Below are 19,162 nucleotides of genomic sequence, written 5' to 3'. Positions count from 1 at the left end.
TCTGTGGCACCTGGTCCGGCCTGTGCTGATCGACAAGCTGGGCCTCACATCAAAAGCCCAGTTCAAGTTGTGCATTGAACAGGCCAACCTCTTGACCCATTATGAATGATCGAGACCTTGGTAGCGAACCACCCACGGTCCATCCGCGTCCGAACGTCTTCGCGGCGGCAATGGCAGTGATTAGGACGGAAATGAGGCGGCCGAGGTGATTCTGACAGATCAGAATTACTTGCATCTTGGTGCATATTGCAGGATGAAGGTCTAACGCCAAGCGGCATGATGATGGGGCATTATTCCCGCCAGTGACTGTGAACTTCACATGCTAGCAATAGGATGGGGTTTGCTGGCAATTTCGATTTCGGCATTTATTCTGCGGCTCCAAATGGCAACGTTGTCCTCCGTCATTCGAGTCTGCTGCTGCTGCTCACCTGGGCAAGCAACCAAACATCTTGAAGGCGAACCTAGCTGAGGCTCCCAAAGGTCTCTCGCGGCACTATGGAAACGGCTTGACCCAGCATACATGTTCTGCTATGCAATTGGTGACTTACGATACGCCAATTGTTGCCAACCCAACCAGGGCCGGGCATATTGACCAGCTCGTGCCTCGGTAGTAGATACCAGATGACAGCGGGCAGCTGCATTGAAACGGAAACATGTGTTTGGTTCTCTCGTTCCAGAAGACGTGTGCATGTCTTCGCACCAGGCAGATCCGGGAACAATCATGGAACCACCAGACCTGGGATATATCCAGGCTCACAGCCGGTCGCATCGTGAGGACCTAGTAGGGGGTGCTGCTGAACTGGGAACGCCTACCAAGCCGAGCGGAACTGACCTATCACCTACAAGGCGTCACGTCGCATGGATTTCTCACCAATATTGCCGGGGGAAGCAGTTTGGAGCGATGATTTCGTCGCGTCTTGCCATCACTATCCGGCGCCAGTTCGCCTGCAGCGGTAAGAATATTTCAACGCGCCATCGGCCGCCTCATCAAGGTGGTGAGGTGGGAAGAATCACCATCATGGCTTCCGATTCGGGACAGGATTTACATGCGTCTCGCGTCGCATGCTATTCACAGAGACATCACCGAAGCCTCTCACCTGATCGTCCCCGTTATCATGTGCTAGTTCCTGGCGAAGCGAGCTCTTCGCGGAACGAAGCGAGAAAATGGTGCCATTGTGGTCTCTTTAGGCTTATGCCGAAAAAGCAACCCTGTGTGAATACTTTTCCCAGGGGCTTGCATGAACTGCTAGAACAAGCGACCACACGGGCGAGGCAAACGGGTCCGGGCAGCGCTGCCACAGTAACGTCTTCAGGTGACGTCGAAAGTCGGAACTCGGACGACCTCGGTGTGAGGCTACCTCATGACCTGCTGATGGATTCACCCCATGCCATGCATGAGGAGAAGTAAGTACAGAAATATGTCGGACGGTGTGACGGGCAGAGACAACAACGAAGGCAAGGTGAGAGCACTAAAGTCCGATGTAGTTCCAGGCAGTCCGACCCTGAAACAAGGCAGAGCCAATCGAGGACTGCGCACCAACAGCCTGGGATTGTTTTGCTTTGGTTGTCGATACCCTCGCAGCGAATACCTGCAACCCGCTAGTGAGAAGGCGCTGCTACACACCATACATGTTCGCAAATTCTGCCAAACCGCTTTTGATCATTCTCTCTCCTGCGAGATCAAGTCGAGTGTCATCGTCGGCCTGCAGCCAACCACGGTCAGAGAGGTGTCACCGGGCAGGGCAGGTGGACGACGACGACGTGTGAGCAAAAGCAGAACAGCAGCAACACTGTACCACCCCACGCAGAGTGCTCGGCAGGAGCTGCCATCCCACGCCCATGCCTTTTGTCGGTTCGTTTTGGCGTTCGCGGAATCAAGAGGACAAGAAAAACGGAAAACAGCAGCCAAACCAAAAAAAAAAAAAAAAAAAAAAAAAAAAAAAAAAAAAAAAAAAAAAAAAAAAAAAAAAACAGGCAGACAGATGCAGAGCCCCACGTTTTCACTCGCCCCCCTGTCCGCCACCAGGATTCACACCACCCCGGCTCGGCTTATACCCTTGAATCACACCCTTGCTGTTATGGGTGAGCGGGTAGACAAGCAGATCACCACAGGCATATGAAAAGATAGGCCGCGCGTGGGAAGCGTCATTCACATCCGAAGTTGGCTGCGGGCTGAATCCGTCCCCCGACCGGTATTTCAGAACCCTGGGCGTGTGTGCTGTCACACTTTCATGTGGTGTCCGTATTCGTGAGCGGCGTGTGCATGATTCTGGTGGTGCATAGCCTTGCATGTGCGTATTCGGAGATTGGTGTGTTACAGAGAATCGACAATGCACGGGAGATCTTGTTCCTCTTGTGTTGCAGACCTCGATAATAACCACGAGAACCTATAAATTGCAGAGGTTGTGTCGCCTTCGGCTGCCGATAGCTTCCCCCCAATCCCGTGTCTCGCTCATGTCCCACGAGAGAAGGAAGGTAAGAAATAGGAGAGGGTAGGAATGAGGGGGACGGACACCCAAATAGTCAGGCAGCCCGCAGAGGTGTCCATCAACCACAAACCCACCCACCTCATGCTCAGCCGTGTGCGGGATCGATGAGCATGAACAGCGCCGCCTGCAAGATCGCGATCCCCTCCGCCCCTCCTTCGTCGCCGGAGTGGTTTTGTCCGTCCTTGTGGGGTGGGGGTTGCTCTTGTTCGCCGAGGTGCAATCAGTATCAACTTACTACCTAGGTAGGTAGGTCCTTAAGTTGTCTGGGTGGCCGGTCGGTCAGTCAGTCAGTCAGTCATCCACACTGTCCTCTCCCGCCTCTGCTCATGCAGCTTCACATCACCCGTCACCCGCCTGGAGTTGTGCACGCCAGGGGACGGAGTCATCAACATCTACTTTGGTGGCTCGGCTTATTCCGTGTTGCCCTCATCATGTCTTGGCCGTGTAGTACATATCACCAGCCCGTCCCGCCTCCCCTCTCCCTCCCCTGATCTCGAAACGCCCATCTCGATCGGCTAGCGGCCTGTTTCTCCCTCTTTCTTTTATCCTTCCTACGTGGCACTCACCATTGTAGCACGGCGCCGGAGTTCGTGACACGACAGCTTCGTCCCCCTCTCCTCGCAGCGGGTGCGGGCTTTCTCACGCGATGGCGGGTGATTTCGCTAGACTTGCGGCCGAGGGGGGCCATTATAGGGTCATGAGAGAAGGAGTGACTCCAGCACAACGTCGCAGTGATCAAGCAGGGAGGAATGGCATGTTGTCGGCAGGATGCGAGAACATGTGGGATGGACATGTGGGATTGCCGAGGAGCTCATGCTTTATTCGTCGACACCATCGCCCTGTCTGTGTGCCTGCCTGCCTGTCTGTTCTAAATCTTGGGGTAATGTGTTCTTCGATCCAAGACTCGGGCATACTTCCACGCCTGTCCGGTTTTGCGGCCTTTGTTTGGAGCCTATGAAAAATATAGGACCGGAACCATACACCTAAGCCCATGGGTGCAGCCGTCTTTGCCCTCCTTCGAACCTTTCCACCGTGGAGTGGCAAACGGTGTGCTTTACTCTATCGCGATAAACCAGCCCGTCTACAAATTCAGTAATCACCATCGCCGGCCCCATACTCGTCATCACCTGTGATTGCGGCGCTGCCTAGTCGGACAGGGGCTCGTCTAGGCTCTCCCTCCCTTCATAGCCTGCTTCCGGCGGATCCTCTCCGTGACCCTCTGCAGAGCCGTCTTGACCTCGCCCTTGTCGAACGTGTCTAGGTCGTAGTAGACTGGTGCAATCTCCAGAAGCCACTCGGGGCGGACACCGGTGACGGTACGGATGTATTGCTAGAAAGACAGGGTCAGCACATATCATCCAGGTTTTCAAAGCAAAAGAAGCAAGCCGAGGGGTGCCAAGGAAAGAGGACCTACCTTGCTGGTGAGGACAAACTCGTGGTAGATGACCCACTCGTAGTCCGCCTTTATCACGCTCGACGGGTGGATCAAAACGGGCTGGTTGTCCTTGATCGTAGTGTAGCTCTTGCTCGTGTCCTTCATCGCCACCTGCATGAAAAATCCGGCAACAAGGGCCCGCCGGATGTTGTTGTAATAGTTCTTGTCGTTAAAGTCTGTAGATACCAGCTCGATGCCATGCGTCTCCATGATACGCTTGAGCTGGGCGCGTACGTTATCGGCCGAGCTCAGGTGTCGTATGCTGCAGAAGTGCTCGTGGCACCAAGTCTTCACGTCCGTTCCTTTGTTCATCTCGGCCTTGAAGGCATGATACAAGTTGAGCAGCGTGAGGTGGTCGCCATCCGGGTGGGCAAACTGTGCCTTCATCTCGTCGGCACGTTTCCGTGCTGTGTTGGGACGGACCCACGGTGATGGCACGGAAAGCAGGGAGACGATCGAGAGGACTTCGTTGCTGGCATAGAACTCGGGGCTGCTGATGAGCATGACTGCCAGCTGGGGGTCGAGCGGGAACTCGGACGCCAGGCTGCCCAGTGGGGTGAGCTCGCCCTCGTCGTCCAGGCAGGCCAAGAAGTTGAGCTCCTCAAGAGCGCGCATCATCGTCTCAGGTGCCGGCGGGTCCAGGAGGTCGAAGTGGACCAAATCTTGGACACCGAGCCGTTTGAGCTGCAGGATCGTGTTCGACAGGTTCGACCGAAGGATCTCGGGGTAGGTCTGCTCGATGAGTTCCTTCTTGAACGCTGGTTCTGTGTACAGTCTGAAGCACTTTCCTGGTCGCGTACGACCGGCACGACCCGCTCGTTGTTGTGCGGATGCCTTGCTAATAGGGCTGACAAGCAGCGACTCGACACGGATTCGGGGGTTGTAGATCTTTTGCTTGCTGAAGCCCGGATCGACGACGTAAACAATGCCTGGGAGAAGTGTCAGCATGGATCATTGGCATAGAGAGGCTCAGTCAAACATACCATCGATCGTAAGCGACGTTTCTGCAATATTTGTGGCCACGATACATTTCCTTCCGGGACGTCCACCCGGTTTGATAGGGCCTGGCGCCTTGTCGAAGATGCGCTGCTGCTGGTGAGGTGGCAGGGTACCGTAAAGGGGGTAAATCGACATCTGGCCAACGTCCGACTCGCGCAGCATCTCATCAACCTCAAGGCGGATTCTCCTACAAGCGTCCTCGATCTCCTCCTCTCCGGTCAGGAACAGCAGGATGTCGCCCTCGTCCTCTGTCGCATGGATCTGGAGAACCGTCCTGATGGAGGCCTCGATATAGTCCCTCTCCGCCTCAGGGGTGTAAAAGAGCTGCACTGGATGTGTTCTTCCGGGGACGGCCAGCAGTGGCGCATCAAAGTAGTATTTCTGGAACTTTTGGGCGTCGAGGGTGGCAGACATGATGATGATCTTGAGGTCCTTTCGACGCTGAGAAATCTCCTTGAGCAGGGCCATGAGAATATCAGTGGCGAGTGTGCGCTCGTGGGCCTCGTCGATGATGATGCAGGCGTATCGAGACATGTCGTTGTCGTGCATACACTCTCGCAGCAGCTGACCGTCGGTCATGTACTTGAGCATGGTCTTGTCGGAGGTGCAGTTATCGAAACGGACGCTGTAACCGACCTCGTTGCCGAGCGTGACGTCGAGCTCGTCGGCGACACGCTGGGCGACGCTGGTGGCGGCGACTCGGCGGGGCTGGGTACAGGCGATGAGCTTGCCGGTGAACTGGGGGAGCTCGTCGTGGAGGACATATTGTGGGATCTGCGTGGTCTTTCCGGAACCGGTCTCTCCGACAAAGACCATGATCTGGGTGTTGTGGTAGATGTCGAGGAACTCCTGGCGGTGCTTGTGGACGGGCAGGTTCCTCCTCCCTTCCAGGATCCTGAAGTACTTCTGGCTGTGCGGCTCGCCCGTCCACGGGTTGTCGTCGGCGTCCTCGAGCCCGGTGATCTGCTTCTCGTTGGTCTCGTGGCGCTTGATGCCGTTGAATGCAGGCCATGCAGACGACTTTGCGGAGCCGTTCTGGTCGCCGTACTGGTGGGCTAGGTAGGGGTTGTATCCGTCCATTGCGCCCGCCTGCCGTGCTCGCTTTGGGGAGCCCGGAGTGTCGGTGTCGGTGTCGGCGCTGGGCCTCTTGGTGCCCTTGGACTTGTCAGCCATACTGACGAAGCGAGAGTCTTGCAGGAGGTTCGAGAAACAGACGTGGTGATGACCTCGTCGCCGCGCCTTTGCAGAAGAGGCTTTGCGAAACAACACGCTCCGGGGGTTTGGGGGTCGCAGGTTCAGGAACCGTCCTGTAAATTTTCCTGGGAAACCCTGCAGATCGTCCAATCGGCAGGCAAGCCGACAGCATTCCTGCCTGCCGAGTCGGAACCGACAATTTTAGGCGGCCGTTGCTGCAGTGGCAGTGGCAGTGGCAGTGGCAGTGGCAAGTGGCAGCTGGACCCTGAGAATATTTCACGCCAAGCCTGTTGTGCTACCTCCGAGGTAGTCTACTACGATGAAATACTGTATTGTGACATGTTGTCTCACCAGAAAGAGACGGATTCATCAGAGTCTTGTCTACGCAGTGAGCAGATGGTGTAGGCAGGCTACAAGCCGCAGAAGCCAAGTCCTGTAATGCGTAGATAGTAGATACACAGTACTTAGGTGGGTACCTACTAGACTGACTACCTAGGTACCTACTGTAAGTCTGCAGCACTGCACCTGACAACAAGCACAACAAGCGCAACAAATACAAGTCGTGCCCATCTAGAATTCTGGTCAATGTGCTACTGTGAAGAAACGTGTCTCTTGACCCCAGCGGTGTTGCGGACTGTGCCATCTGGTGATTTGACCCGAGTCTCTCGGACCGTATGCCCCATCCCCTCACCTCTGCGGTGCCCGACTCCTCCATCCCAGCAATTTTCCAACCAGAGTTTCTCTGCCCTCTCACACATTTTCCAACATTCTCAACCTCGAGCGACCCACGCGGAAAGTGCATTCAGGATGCCTTCCAGCGGGTCTCTGAACCCGGAGTCGGAGGCTTTTGCCCATGTCCGTCCAACTTTTTGGATCGGTCAGCATGACTCCTCCAGGACTGAGGCTCTCACTGATGGCCAGTACGCTCAGGTCCTCAACGCCGGCGTAAGTTTTCCTTCGACCCTGGCATAAGAACAGCAGCACTAAGCGTCTTCTCAGTTCGGGTTCGCAACGGCGCCAATCACCAATGAGCACTTCCACCAACGTGTCAAGGAGCTCTACAGGTCTCATCTGAGCGGCCTAGAGGCCTCGAGTTTGTCGGCTGCCGAGAAGGCCAACCCGGCCCTGCCCGGCCCTACCGTCCCAACTCTCACCAACAAGGACACGAGCCTCATTCCCAGCTCATACGTGCTTAACGTGCTGGCCTACTCAAGCCCGTGGATCGACCTCTGCTCGTCAGACCCGGTCATCGCCAGCATCTCCCGCCAGGCGCTGAACCTGGAGGTGGCCTATGCCAATTTCTGTGGGGTGCGCAGTGTTGTGATCCCGGGGCCACGACAGGACGGGGACGGTAAAGCCATTGCTCAGTATGTGAGAGCGGTGCAGGAGACATTTGAGGTGGCTACCAGGGTGAACGTCATCATCCATATGCCAATGTACCGTGAGCCTGGGTTGGAGGAGAAGGCAAAGCTGCTATCTGAGGAACTTCACGGGTCCAAGGATGTGGCAAAGGCAGGCCCAAAAGATGATGAGGTTGATCTCTTCGGGGCTTGGGATACGTGGCACGCCATCCGGTCGGTCTGCCAGTACTCGACCAGGTTGTTTGTTGGTGAGGCCCAGCTTACATTCTACATTTCCTCGTTACTGCTACACCGGTCTCCTGCTAACAACCCTACCTACTCCAGCCTTGAGGATCCCGCGACGTCTTCCGGAGAGGGAGCTCCAGACTCGGTGGTTTTCCGAGCCCCTGCATTACGTGACCCTCGGGCCCACCACCTTCCAGCCCAACAAGACCGGCAACCCGTCCCTCACTCGATACCACCAGGACATGATATTCAGCTATATGCGACTGAAGAACGCACCCTGGCTCCTCCTCTACGACGTCGGGCCTTTCCTGGCTGAGCTCCAGGCAGCCGCTGAGGCGGCCGAGACCATCCAGATCGAGTTCCCGACTATCGGCGAGGCAGCGCACAGCGATGCGTTGGCCAAGAGCCTCCCCGGCATGAATGCCCATGTGCTGTACATGAGCCACCTGGAGCGCCAGCAGGAGCCGCTTGGGGCCCTCGAGACGGACACGCTCACGAGCTTCCAGGACTGGCTACAGAGCCCTCTGCAGCCGTTGTCTGACAACCTTGAGTCGGCGACATACGAGATGTTTGAGGGCGACCCCGTCAAGTACAACCTGTACGAGGAGGCCATGTTCCAGGCCATGAGCGAGTGGAAGCAGCTTGGAAAGCCTACGTCGTCCCTCAAGGGCGACAACGCCGAGCTGGTGGTGACCGTCGCTGGGGCCGGGCGTGGCCCGCTGGTGACGCGGGCGCTGAGAGCCAGCGAGCGCAGCGGGATGCCCATCCAGATATGGGCGGTGGAGAAGAACCAGAACGCCTACGTGTACCTCCTTCGGCAGAACGAGACCGTGTGGGGCGGACGGGTGACGGTGGTCAAGACTGACATGCGCGACTGGACGGGGCCGCGGCCGCAGGGCTACGCGGGCAGCGCGCCGCCCAAGGTGGACATCCTCGTGACGGAGCTGCTGGGTTCGTTCGGCGACAACGAACTGTCACCCGAGTGTATCGATGGAATCCAAAAGCACATCGCGCGGCCGCATGGCATCTCGATCCCCGAGTCGTACACGGCGTGGCTGTCGCCCATCGCGACGCCCAAGATCCATGCGCACCTGCGGACCCTCGCCCCGGCCGACGCCAATGCCTTCGAGACGCCCTGGGTCGTGCGGCTGTACCAGCTGGACCTCATCTCGCAGAAGGTGCCCGGGAAGCCGCGGTTCCAGCAGGCGTGGGAGTTTGTGCACCCCGTCGCGGGCTCGCTCATCGAGAAGTGGGAGGCCGAGAACGGCCCCGTGTCGCACGCGCCGAGGCTGCGCACCGCAGGCGGCGGCGCCATGAACAACTCGGGCGGCACCAACGAGCACAACGCCCGGCACACGCACCTGACCTTCTACTGCCGCCCGCGCGGTGTCTGTCACGGCCTGGCGGGCTACTTCGAGAGCACGCTCTACCGGCCGCACACCGGCGAGGGCAAGGAGCTGGTGGAGCTGAGCATCCTGCCGGACCAGATCGACAGGAAGAGCAAGGACATGGTCTCCTGGTTCCCTATCTTCTTCCCCCTAAAGGTGAGCACGGTCTACAATGTACCCTACGAGGTTTACTTCACAGTCTATGGCCTTGGGCGCGTGCTAATACGTTCAATCAACAGCAACCCCTCTACTTCCCGCAGGACTCAGACCTCGAGGTCAGCATGTGGCGGCAGACTGATGACACCAAGGTCTGGTACGAGTGGATCGTCGAGGCGTATGTCTGGGTCGGCCCCAAGACGAGGGTCAAGGTTGCATCCTCGGAGATGCACAGCAGCCGCAAGGTGGCTTGTCTCATGCAGTAGGGTGCAGGGCACACGCACGAGGCTGACATGTCCGATGCGAAAGGCAGAGGCGGCGGGGCCGGTAACGCTGTTGCTGTTGCTGTTGCTGTTGCTGCTTGTGGTGGTAGTTGCTTCCGCCGCTGCTGCTGATTGGGATTCTGGCTAAGCTGGAGGCATTCTTCTGGACAAGCATTTTTGTGTGATTTTGCCGTACCTAGTCATATGCATAGCAAACCCATTGCGATTTGTTCCCAACAGAGCAAGCCAACGAGGTAGGGGCTCGTTTTCGTGGCCGTGAGAGCCCCTTTTCCCAAAACGCCGCCGTGCCCAAATCGTGGTCCTGATCCACCCTTCCTTGCTTGCTTGCTTTCTGCCTGCCTCGTAAGAGGGTTGGAGATGGGCATCGGGGGATGATTCCGCGTCCGCTCTGGATTATACTCGGGTCGGACCCCCGAGCGCTGATATCCCACTGTCCTTCCCTTCTTAAGTTGCCAGTCGCCCGTCATCGTGCTCGCCCATCAACCGTCCATCTTCACGTCCCCGTTCTCGCCCTCGCCCACGGCCCGGATCCAGAGCACGTTGTTGCAGCGGATGAGGACTTGGCCCAGGGAGCCGGAGAAGTTGTTCTTGATGTACTCCTCTGCGTTGGCCAGCTGGATATTCATGTAGCTGTCAATTGAGACCCTGTAGGTAGGGGGTCATGTCAGCATCTCAGTCCAACTAGGGCCGCGACGAAGTGTGTGTGTGTGCATATATGGTAAGGGTGGTGTTGTCTCACAGTCTGCCCTTGTACTCGGTCTCTCCCCACTTGAGACGCACCCAGATCTCCTTGTTTACCCTGCCATACAGCTGTCAGCGTCTTCCGATTCGATTTCAAGTTGTCGCGTGGGGTGGGCGGCGCGTTGGGCGTTGGGCGAAGCACGTACAGGTCCTGGAGGAAGGGTCGGGGGTTCACTGGCATGAACTGCGATAATGACGTCAGTTTGTCTGCATATTTGAATATGACAGCGGGAATGAGGCCGACTCACACTCATGATGGGCAGGCTGCTGGTTGCTTAGGGGAGTGGGTGCTGCAGCAAAACGTCGTCGTCCTGGGAGCTCTGTACGCCGATTCTGCCTGTTGCTTGGTTTGTCGCGCGCACGACGGGCAGGCAAGGAGCTTGCATGGGCAGCGGAATTTTGGGGGGCAGGGATCTGGCTTCGACGCGGCTGGCGGCTAAATGACGGCTACCCCTGCTCACCAACAGTGTACCCACCTACGTGCTGCTCCTGCCCCTGCAGCTGTATCCGTACCCAAGCTGTTTGTTTGCCCGCCTGCACCACCCGCACCGCTGAGACCTCCTGGAGCTCAGATGGTCACTGTTGCATCGCCCGTCGCCCGGCTCGCATCTCAACCCGAGACCTATTTTGATGACTCGCAGCACTCGAAACACACCACTCCTTTGCCGAGTTACAAATTAGACTTCAGATTTATACAGTCACCCGGTTGGACCCGACATTAAGTATCCTATGGACGTGAATTATACGGGGGCCAGTACATGACCCGCGTTTCCGATGCCCGGGACCGCCCCTGCGCACAGCCAGTTGACAACGCATGGCCGGCCCAAAACGAGCAACATGTACACACCCAGCACCACCTCCCGTCCCATCCCATCCTACCCCTACGCGCAGCAGGAGAGGCGACATCGACATCAGACTTCAGATCGTCGAGTGGCCTGATCGCCTGATCATGACGTCTGGGCAAAAGCTTGACCACCTTGGGACCACTGCGAGCCGCCCAGCCCGTCGCCTGCCAGCATGGCATCCCCCAGCACGTCGTCCTTCTCGGTCGCCCAGTCGCCGTCGGCCCACGGCTCCAGCCCGGGCACATTGGGGTACTGCACCTTGAGCCCCGGCGTCGCCGGCCTGCTGGACCCCAGCCACTCTGCCTGCACCACCTCCTTGCGGCTGGGGCACACCTCGCCCGCCGTGTGTCTGCACAGCGTGAACGGGCAGTCGTTGTCGCCGCCGCCGCCCCTCTCCCTCGCCTCCAGCCGCTGGTCCAGGCCCTCGAACCTCTCGAGGAGCCCCACGGGGATGCACACCTTGAAGTTGGCCGCGTGCCGCACCCTCCTGAGCGGCCCCAGATAAAGCTCCTCGACGTGCGCCTCGTTGCTGGGCATACCCAGCGCCACGTAGAGATTACGCAAAGACGGGAACTGCGTGGCCAGCGCGTCGCACAGCGAGGGCCACGCCGACCGCAGCGTCAGCGTGTCGAACTCGGGCGCGTCCGTCCACCCCTGGTCGTCCCACACCAGCTTGAGCGACCGCACCAGCCCCAGGTGAGCCGGCGACACGGTGTTGATGAACTGGATAGTCGGGTGGATCCCGCGCAGCCGGAAGAAGGACGACGAGTACAGCAGGCTGGCGGCTTCGTGGTAGCTGTGGAACGGTGGCGGGTGATTAGTGGTCCATGTCCCTGTAGATCGCAGTGTGTGTGCATGTATGTGGTGGTGCGGGCTCTGGAGATATGTGTGAGAGAGTGTGTGGTATGACTAACATCTTGTTGCTCGTCAGCAGCAGCGACATGATGTTGCCGCTGCCGTTATCCTGGCTCCCGGCCTCGTGTGGCCTCTCGGCCTCGTGCAGCCCGCATCTCTTCTTCGGGGGCGACCTCAGCTTTGGGAAGAGGGTCGGGATGGACCGGCCCTCCTCGTCGTCGAGGCTGAAGAAGTTGCCGTTCTCAAAGAGGATGTACTCGTAGATGTGGATCCTGATCTCCACGGGCAGCATATCCTGAAAGGGACATGGCCCCGTGTAATTGCCTAATCTGTCGCTCATGGCCGCGGGCGCACTGCGACCGACGTCTCTGGAGTTGTTGTATGCCTTGAGGCCCATGATTCTCACCCAGAGACAGGATACGGGAGAAAGAGAGAAGCGGCGGGAGAGGGCGGGATTATGGGCGCGAGAATCTGGGCGAAAATTTGAAGGATGTAGGGGACGTTGATCTTAGAGTGCAGTGGGCCGGAGGCTTCTCAAAAGGGCGAAACAGGCAACTATTCCGTGTGTCAGGCCTGCAAAAGACGTCGACACACGACCAACTCTAAAAGCAGCCAAACCTGCAGAGCGCAGAAAGCGCCTGGGCAGGGGCCACGCCTCGTACTTGTATGCGCGTCAGTTGTTGATCCCGTGTGCCGGTGTTTCCCCCCTCCTTGCCTTGCCCTGACCTGCTTTGCGCTTGCATTTGGCGGCTCATTAAGTGCCAAATTGTGAAAACATGCCACCGGGCAGGGGGCCCCTTTTTTTTCTCTTGGGATGATCACATCCAAGCCATCCCAAGATCACCGGGCAGCCTTGTCCACCCGCTTGGCGCCCCCAACTTGCCGGGAAGGACAATGCGACCTTGGGCCTGGTATCCCTGGCCCTCCAGAGGCAGTCAGGGCAGTCAGTGGACGGTCGGTGGCAGTCGGTGGGAGGAACGTTGGTCTTGGAAAAGGCTTGGTATAGAATGCGATCGGGCAATGTCGCAATGGGCGTCGCTGTCTGCGCCCGTGTCTCTCCGCACGCGTGCACGTCTGCACCCGGCCAAGAAAAGCCTACTAGATGCTACCGTAACGCTGTTCCCTCTCGCTGACTGCGCCTCAATCAAGGAACCACCCTACACCACCCCCCCCCCCCCCGGGGTCCCCAAGCAGGCAAACGCCAGTCCTGAACGGGTCATGGTACAGGAAACGAGCCATATGTTCCACCACGCACCTGCAGCTGCTCTCCCGCCCAAACTGCTCCTGTGCATCGCCTTGCATGTGATGGGTGCAACAAGGTTAATGCACTCGAGTAGCCGCATTCAGGATTGCCCGCAATCCCGCCTCCCAAGCGGCCGCCCCTCGTGGCTTTTATTATGGCTCAACCTGCTCCATGCTCACCCACCAGCGTCCCGACGACCGTGCGCTATCACACACACAGCCAGCTGCCACCTTCGTGACCACCATCATCAGCCTGTCCCACAGCTGCCATGGGGAGAACTTTGCAACTCGCAGGTGCCCAATTGTTTACCGGACAAGTGAAAAAAGGGTTGGAACTGGGACCAGCGATGCCCTCAGCTGTGGTTAATCGTGAACATCCCACGATCAATCCTCCAGGCTCACCCTCCACTCGGTTGTGCCACTATAGATCATCCTGCTTGGATTCTTCAGTAGGTAATTAATTGACTTGTTGAAGCGTGTCCTACTGGAACGGCGTATTGTTTCAGTCACACGTGGCATTTGGATCCCTGTGAGCTCTAGGCAAGAACGTCTCTTGGAGTTCTGCCACCTAGGGCTGTGTAAAAGGCGCCGTTTGGTCAGCTGGTCTAGAACAGGCGCTCTTCTGCCTGTTGGTAGGGATTGCGGCGGGGTGGTCAGCCGGGACGTTCTTGGCCTAGTGAGGTGTATAGAGTATTTGACATGGTGAGCGCTGGTATATCGGGTCCGATATGAGTTGCACTAGTACAATTCTCCAACGTCAATTTCTTGACAGTATCATGCGGTAGCCTCGCACACCCGGGGTTCCTTGGAGAGAGCTTTTGATTGAGGACAACAAGGACAAAATAGTCCCAAACATCGCGAGGACTTCTGAGCTTGGGCGCGCGCTTGGGTGAGACGACGCTTGTGGCTAAGGAGGTCTTGTGCACACTGCCAAGGTTGGTAGCTGGGGCACAAGTAGGAAGCATAATCATTGTCTTCGGAGGTCTGGCCCAGCCCTAGTGCATGCCCAGCAGACCCAAGCAAATGGCATATTGTACACGCCTGAGCCGGTCAGATTATATCAGATTTTGTCTTCTCTGTCCCATAATCATTCTTTGCCGCGAACGGTCCAATGGATCTTTTTCCAGTTTCTGTTGCCTAGACTGCAGGTATCTCGATGGTCAAGTAGCAAATAAAATGATAGGATTAAATATACACGTCCTGTCGATGTGCTTTACTCTATGATAATTCTGCAACATCTGGCAAGTCCCTTTCGTTGACTTGAGTAGTTTTCAGAGCAGCCGGCTCAAACAGCGCCTTGGGCATAACCCGCCACTTGGATTTAATTCTATATCAGGTGCCGTGAACAGCCAGGCCCCACCAGGTGATTAACTAAGACTCTCGAGGCACCGCCTTCCCGTTGATGCAGTTCGGCGAGCTGATGGCAGCCTCTGTGTTGCTGGTGCCCATGAGGGTGATGAGGGTTTTAGTGTTGGTCGGGTGTGACTTGCTCCTGGTAATGAAGCCGTTATGCACGTCACACATGCTCGCTTGTGATTAGTACCGATGTTGACAAACATGTTGATGTCCGGCTTGGCTCGGCAAGTTTGGAGGAAGCTCTGTTCGTGGCTGTGCGACGCGGCATCAGGCTGCCGAGACTCTGACGCGCTGGCGGGAGCTTCTAGTCTCAACGAGAGTTTACCTAGACTTGGCTGAAGACGGTGTAGTCTATTGATTCGCCGTGTCTGGTTGCTTGAAAGTACATACGAGGCAAGCAATATGTGGCATAATGATGTGTGAATAGGCGGCAAAATCACCGCCGTTATTTCTCACGTTGCCTACCTTAACATTACTCTAGATGTCAATATTACAGCTCGCTTTTGTAATTTTCAATGGGGACACTGGCAACAACTGTGTGTCAGAAATGAAGGGGGGAATCGTTATTAAATATGTATGGCAGCATCACACGGCCTCTATGATGACCTGCAAGCAAAAGGCTTGTGAGCGCTCCCAGAAGTTGTTTCGTTGATCTACAAATTGTTAGTACGATTGGACACAATGCACTTGAAAGCACTTTGGAACACTTACAATGTCGACAATAGTCGAATAAGTACCCGCGACCAAGGTCACGGCACCAATGATAAACGCCAAAATACTTCCCAGGCTGATGAGGATGTTCTTCTTCGAGTACCACTTGCCCTTGCAGAGCAGAGCGAACCACATAACGGCGGGTATGTAGAACGAGAACCCGGAAACGAATAGAGCCGACGCCAGCGAGAGAAGATCAGAAAAGATCGGGATCGCCTCGGCAATGATCCAAGCGATCAGGGTGAAGATGACCACTAGGACGATCCAGCTGGCCCAGCCCATAGGGGTGTTGATATACCTCAGGTGCGAGTTCTTGTACATGCGGCCGTGGATGTACCGGAGGGCCACAGTCGAGTTGATCGATCCAGAAATGAAGATGACTGGGATTGCGACTCCAAAGGCGATCTTGGAGATCAGTGGTCCGGCGGACAAGAGAGCTGGAGACTGCACTGACGGCCCTACAAAGGCATAGCAAAGAGCACCGGTGATGGTATAGATGCAGATCTGAATGAACCCAGAGGCCCAAATAGACTTCATATAATGGGTAGGCGTGTGCATCTCGTCCATGAAGGAGAACTGGCCGATGGCGAAAGAGAACGCGAAGATGATGTTGCTGACAGCCACAAATGCCTCGGAGAACGTGACGCCCTCCCTGGGCCAAGCAGACCACCCGACCCCCGAAAGGCCTCCCTCGGACTTGTTGGCCTGGATACCCGTGGCGATGACGGTGATGCCAATAGCGGCGAGGATAGAGACGAAGTCGATATAACCGAGGATGGCAACCTCGGTAAAGGAGGGTGGGATGGCGAGAATCAGGAGGATGATGGCCGAGACCGCGGAGAAGACAATGGAGCAGACGTGACCGCCATTGATGTCGACTAGCGCAATGCTTCCGGTGAGAGCATGAGATCCAACAACCATCACCAGCTCGAGAACGAGGGCAGCTCCAAATATTTCGTAGCCAATACGTCCGTAGCGTCCGAAAAGCAGCCGCCCGGCTTCGGCATAGTTGGCCACATGGGGGTATGCCAGTTTGACCTGACCGACGAGATAGCTCGTGAAGATGGAGACCAGCCCGACGGTGATGGTCAAGAAGACACCCGGGAACATGCCGAGGGTATGGTACGCCGAAGGCAGGCTAAGAGCGCCGAGTGCGACGGCCTCCACAATTGTGACGATGGCCAAACGCTTCCATCCCAGGCGGTGGAAGTGAGCGCTGCCCTGAGCCGCGATCTGCTTCAGCTGGCGGTCGTTCATCTCGTCGCTCGTCTCCCCGAGCATGCTGCTTCCGCCCACGGGCCACGGGTTGCGGTCCTGGACCTGCTCAGCGTCCGGGCCGTTCTTGTTCTTGGTAGGACCATGGCTGGTCGAGTTGGAGATGCCGTCCGCCATGGCGGGAGGATGTGTGCGTTTCGAGGACGGGGTAAACAGTGGACGACGTGAGGGCGGTCCGCCAGAGGATCGAGGAGAGTGGCGGGAGAAGAAGCCAGCGAGCACTTGAGGACTCGCCGAGGCAGAGGGCACGACGCGTCTGGCATTGCTGACTTTTAAAAGACGACCCCGAAGACGCGAGTCATATGGATCGAGGTCCACATGGTCCAAGGCGAGCTGGATTCATCCTTGACACACTCGAGGCTCTCGTCAGTCTTGCCTCCCTCGGCCGGTGTAAAGCGGGCCTCCTCCACAAAATGATCTCGCCCGATAGAGCGGGTTTGCCCTCCAGCACGTGGAGTGCGATTCGAGTTGATACGATCTAATAGTTTGGTGTCATTGTGAGAAATCGATTCCATCAATTCTGCTTTGCGAGCTTGCTGAATGGCCGTTCTTCGGGCTGTGCGTACGGGGCTCGCGGTGCAGGGCGAATCACCAGGTTTTCATGTCGTAAAAGTAGCCCGGGATGTTCTGGTTGAGCCGCGCCAAGAGACCCGCTTGACTGATTTTTCAAGGGTCGTCAAATCACTACTGGGGATCTCTTAAACCGGCTTCCTCGTCTCCAGCCTTGCACGTGCCTGGCAATGGAATAATTTTTTTTAAAACAAGAGAATGCTCGGTCTGCTAATGCCGACGGGAATAACACTTGAAGCAGTTACTGCGTTCCGGCTACACCTAGGTTCACAATTCTTCATCTAGCGTCTTTTCACAAAGAGTGTTATTCTTTACTTCCGCCAGGCATGATGAAATCTTTTGGCGGATGAACAGGTGTTCCTGCGGTGGCTTGATGCTTGTCTGATCACATCATGTGATGTAAAGAGGCAGGACAGGTTAAAATTAGATCCAACAGTCTCACTGAAACTTTGATGTTATTATCGAATTTTACACATGGGGCCTTCAGAGCAAGCAGGGCAAGAAAATTGCATTCTTCATCACGTGCCTAGGTATGCCTCTAGGTGGTGGCCCAGACATTTGACGCCCAATTTGAGTCTCTGAGCTGGTGACAGTGCAGTAAGTAAATAATCATGCTGCGCTTACTCAGCCATTTCGACTTCATACAAGCCATGAGGCAAACATCACGCTCACAGGCGGTGGTTCCATTTGCACTCGAAATAGAAAACAAAAGATGGGGAGGGCTTTGTATTTCGATATACTTTAAGAAAGTTCCCAATCCATGGCAGAAGGAAAGGAAATATTATAAACTCAGTTGTGCACTTATTGTTTTCTTCTTCTTTTGTATAAACAAAAGGAATTCTGTGACAAGCTTCAGAGGAACAGCGGCAATAGCCTCGAAATCTTTGGTCCGACCAAGAGCTGACAAGGCACAGCTTCAGGCATAGTAGTGGACAGACACCGGCAGCAAGCTATTCGAAATACATGAGTAAGGTTCCTTACGTGTCTTGCTATTGAGTTGATCGGCCGACTTTACGGAATATGATTCGACTGGGGGAGAAGTGCAACTGGACACGCTACTTCTGCAGCCACCTCGAAAAGGTCTTCCCGCATCCCATGTTCGAGTGCAGTCCGGGAAGTGACGTGACCATGAAATCTGCAGTGCTCCTAGCAAAGCCTCAAATGAACCATCGGCAAGCAAAGCGACCTCTTCCTCCTTGTCAATAAGCAAGGAAGTGGAGGACGAGAGCTCACGCTCCTTGGGTGAATCGAAAATCAGAGAAGAGTCTTCGAGGACCTACAAAGCCGACTGGCCACGAGAGAAAAGCTTCCCTAGCTAAGCAGGCACGATTGCTGCTGGCCATCGTTGACAAGCATAATTCGCCGGTTTAATTACACCGCGAACCTTTCTCACAGAGCGAAAACTAAGCATATTTCCATGACAATCAGCTATCGTGAAGAATCGTGGTCAACACCGCCAACTTCTCTAGAGAAATTCCTGCTACATCCGTCCTCCTATACTCACGATGTAACCAAAATGGGGCGCAGTAAGCCGATGTAGCGGTCTTCCTCTTTTTAGGTTTGTGTCAATACGCGCAAGCCTGCAAGGAAACCAGTCTGCTTGCCTAATGAATGTTGCGTAGTGTCACGGACGCTCCGGAACATGGACCCTGGGCACTTTTCTCTTGGTCGTCCATTCTCTCAACATGGCCTGACGTTGATCCGAATTCTTGCAGCGTGCCTGTTCATGAAAGCTCGGTGAGATCACCGTTGAGGTCAGCTCAGCGAGCCCAAACGTAGAATGACAGAGTAAATCAGAGCACAAAGATGCCATTGGCCCTGTACTAGCCACAACGAACATCGAATCACATAATGTGAGCCGGTGTAAAAAAGGATTTGCCGACAGTTGCCGCCTGGATGGTGAAACGGCACCGTCCAGTACCAACTCGGAAACGAATTACCGAATTTGCGCATTGGAGAATCGTGATTTTTCGAATCAGCATGGTAAAACCCCAAGGGATCAGCAGAAAACACGATCCCGCATCTCTGGCTAGTAG

At 56.0% G+C, this 19,162-nt stretch overlaps 5 protein-coding genes across 5 annotated transcripts; 1 reads left to right on the top strand and 4 right to left on the bottom strand.

Annotated features, from left to right (window-relative positions):
• Nucleotides 1-3,654: 3,654 nt before the first annotated feature.
• INS49_011836 (uncharacterized protein) lies at nt 3,655-6,096 on the bottom strand (the record flags this gene model as incomplete). Its single annotated transcript, XM_043172545.1, has 3 exons — nt 3,655-3,819; nt 3,904-4,853; nt 4,908-6,096. 3 exons carry the CDS (start codon nt 6,094-6,096, stop codon nt 3,655-3,657), a joined length of 2,304 nt encoding a protein of 767 aa, XP_043024290.1.
• Nucleotides 6,097-6,924: 828 nt separating this feature from the next.
• On the top strand, nt 6,925-9,513 carry INS49_011835 (uncharacterized protein; the record flags this gene model as incomplete). Its single annotated transcript, XM_043172544.1, has 4 exons — nt 6,925-7,062; nt 7,117-7,726; nt 7,803-9,247; nt 9,331-9,513. The coding sequence occupies 4 exons, from the start codon at nt 6,925-6,927 to the stop codon at nt 9,511-9,513; spliced, it is 2,376 nt and encodes a 791-aa protein (XP_043024289.1).
• Nucleotides 9,514-10,010: 497 nt separating this feature from the next.
• Nucleotides 10,011-10,526, bottom strand: INS49_011834 (uncharacterized protein; the record flags this gene model as incomplete). Its single annotated transcript, XM_043172543.1, has 4 exons — nt 10,011-10,176; nt 10,271-10,330; nt 10,419-10,456; nt 10,521-10,526. 4 exons carry the CDS (start codon nt 10,524-10,526, stop codon nt 10,011-10,013), a joined length of 270 nt encoding a protein of 89 aa, XP_043024288.1.
• A 693-nt stretch (nt 10,527-11,219) lies between these two features.
• Nucleotides 11,220-12,264, bottom strand: INS49_011833 (uncharacterized protein; the record flags this gene model as incomplete). Its single annotated transcript, XM_043172542.1, has 2 exons — nt 11,220-11,913; nt 12,032-12,264. The coding sequence occupies 2 exons, from the start codon at nt 12,262-12,264 to the stop codon at nt 11,220-11,222; spliced, it is 927 nt and encodes a 308-aa protein (XP_043024287.1).
• Nucleotides 12,265-14,585: 2,321 nt separating this feature from the next.
• INS49_011832 (uncharacterized protein) lies at nt 14,586-16,673 on the bottom strand (the record flags this gene model as incomplete). The annotated part of the gene is made up of 3 exons (XM_043172541.1): nt 14,586-14,706; nt 15,177-15,223; nt 15,282-16,673. The coding sequence occupies 3 exons, from the start codon at nt 16,671-16,673 to the stop codon at nt 14,586-14,588; spliced, it is 1,560 nt and encodes a 519-aa protein (XP_043024286.1).
• Nucleotides 16,674-19,162: the final 2,489 nt, after the last annotated feature.

This window comes from Diaporthe citri (assembly GCF_014595645.1).
Source record: "Diaporthe citri strain NFHF-8-4 chromosome Unknown scaffold_5, whole genome shotgun sequence".
In the NCBI taxonomy this organism is placed as follows: Eukaryota; Fungi; Ascomycota; class Sordariomycetes; order Diaporthales; family Diaporthaceae; genus Diaporthe; species Diaporthe citri.
This window is presented reverse-complemented; position numbering and strand designations above follow the sequence as displayed.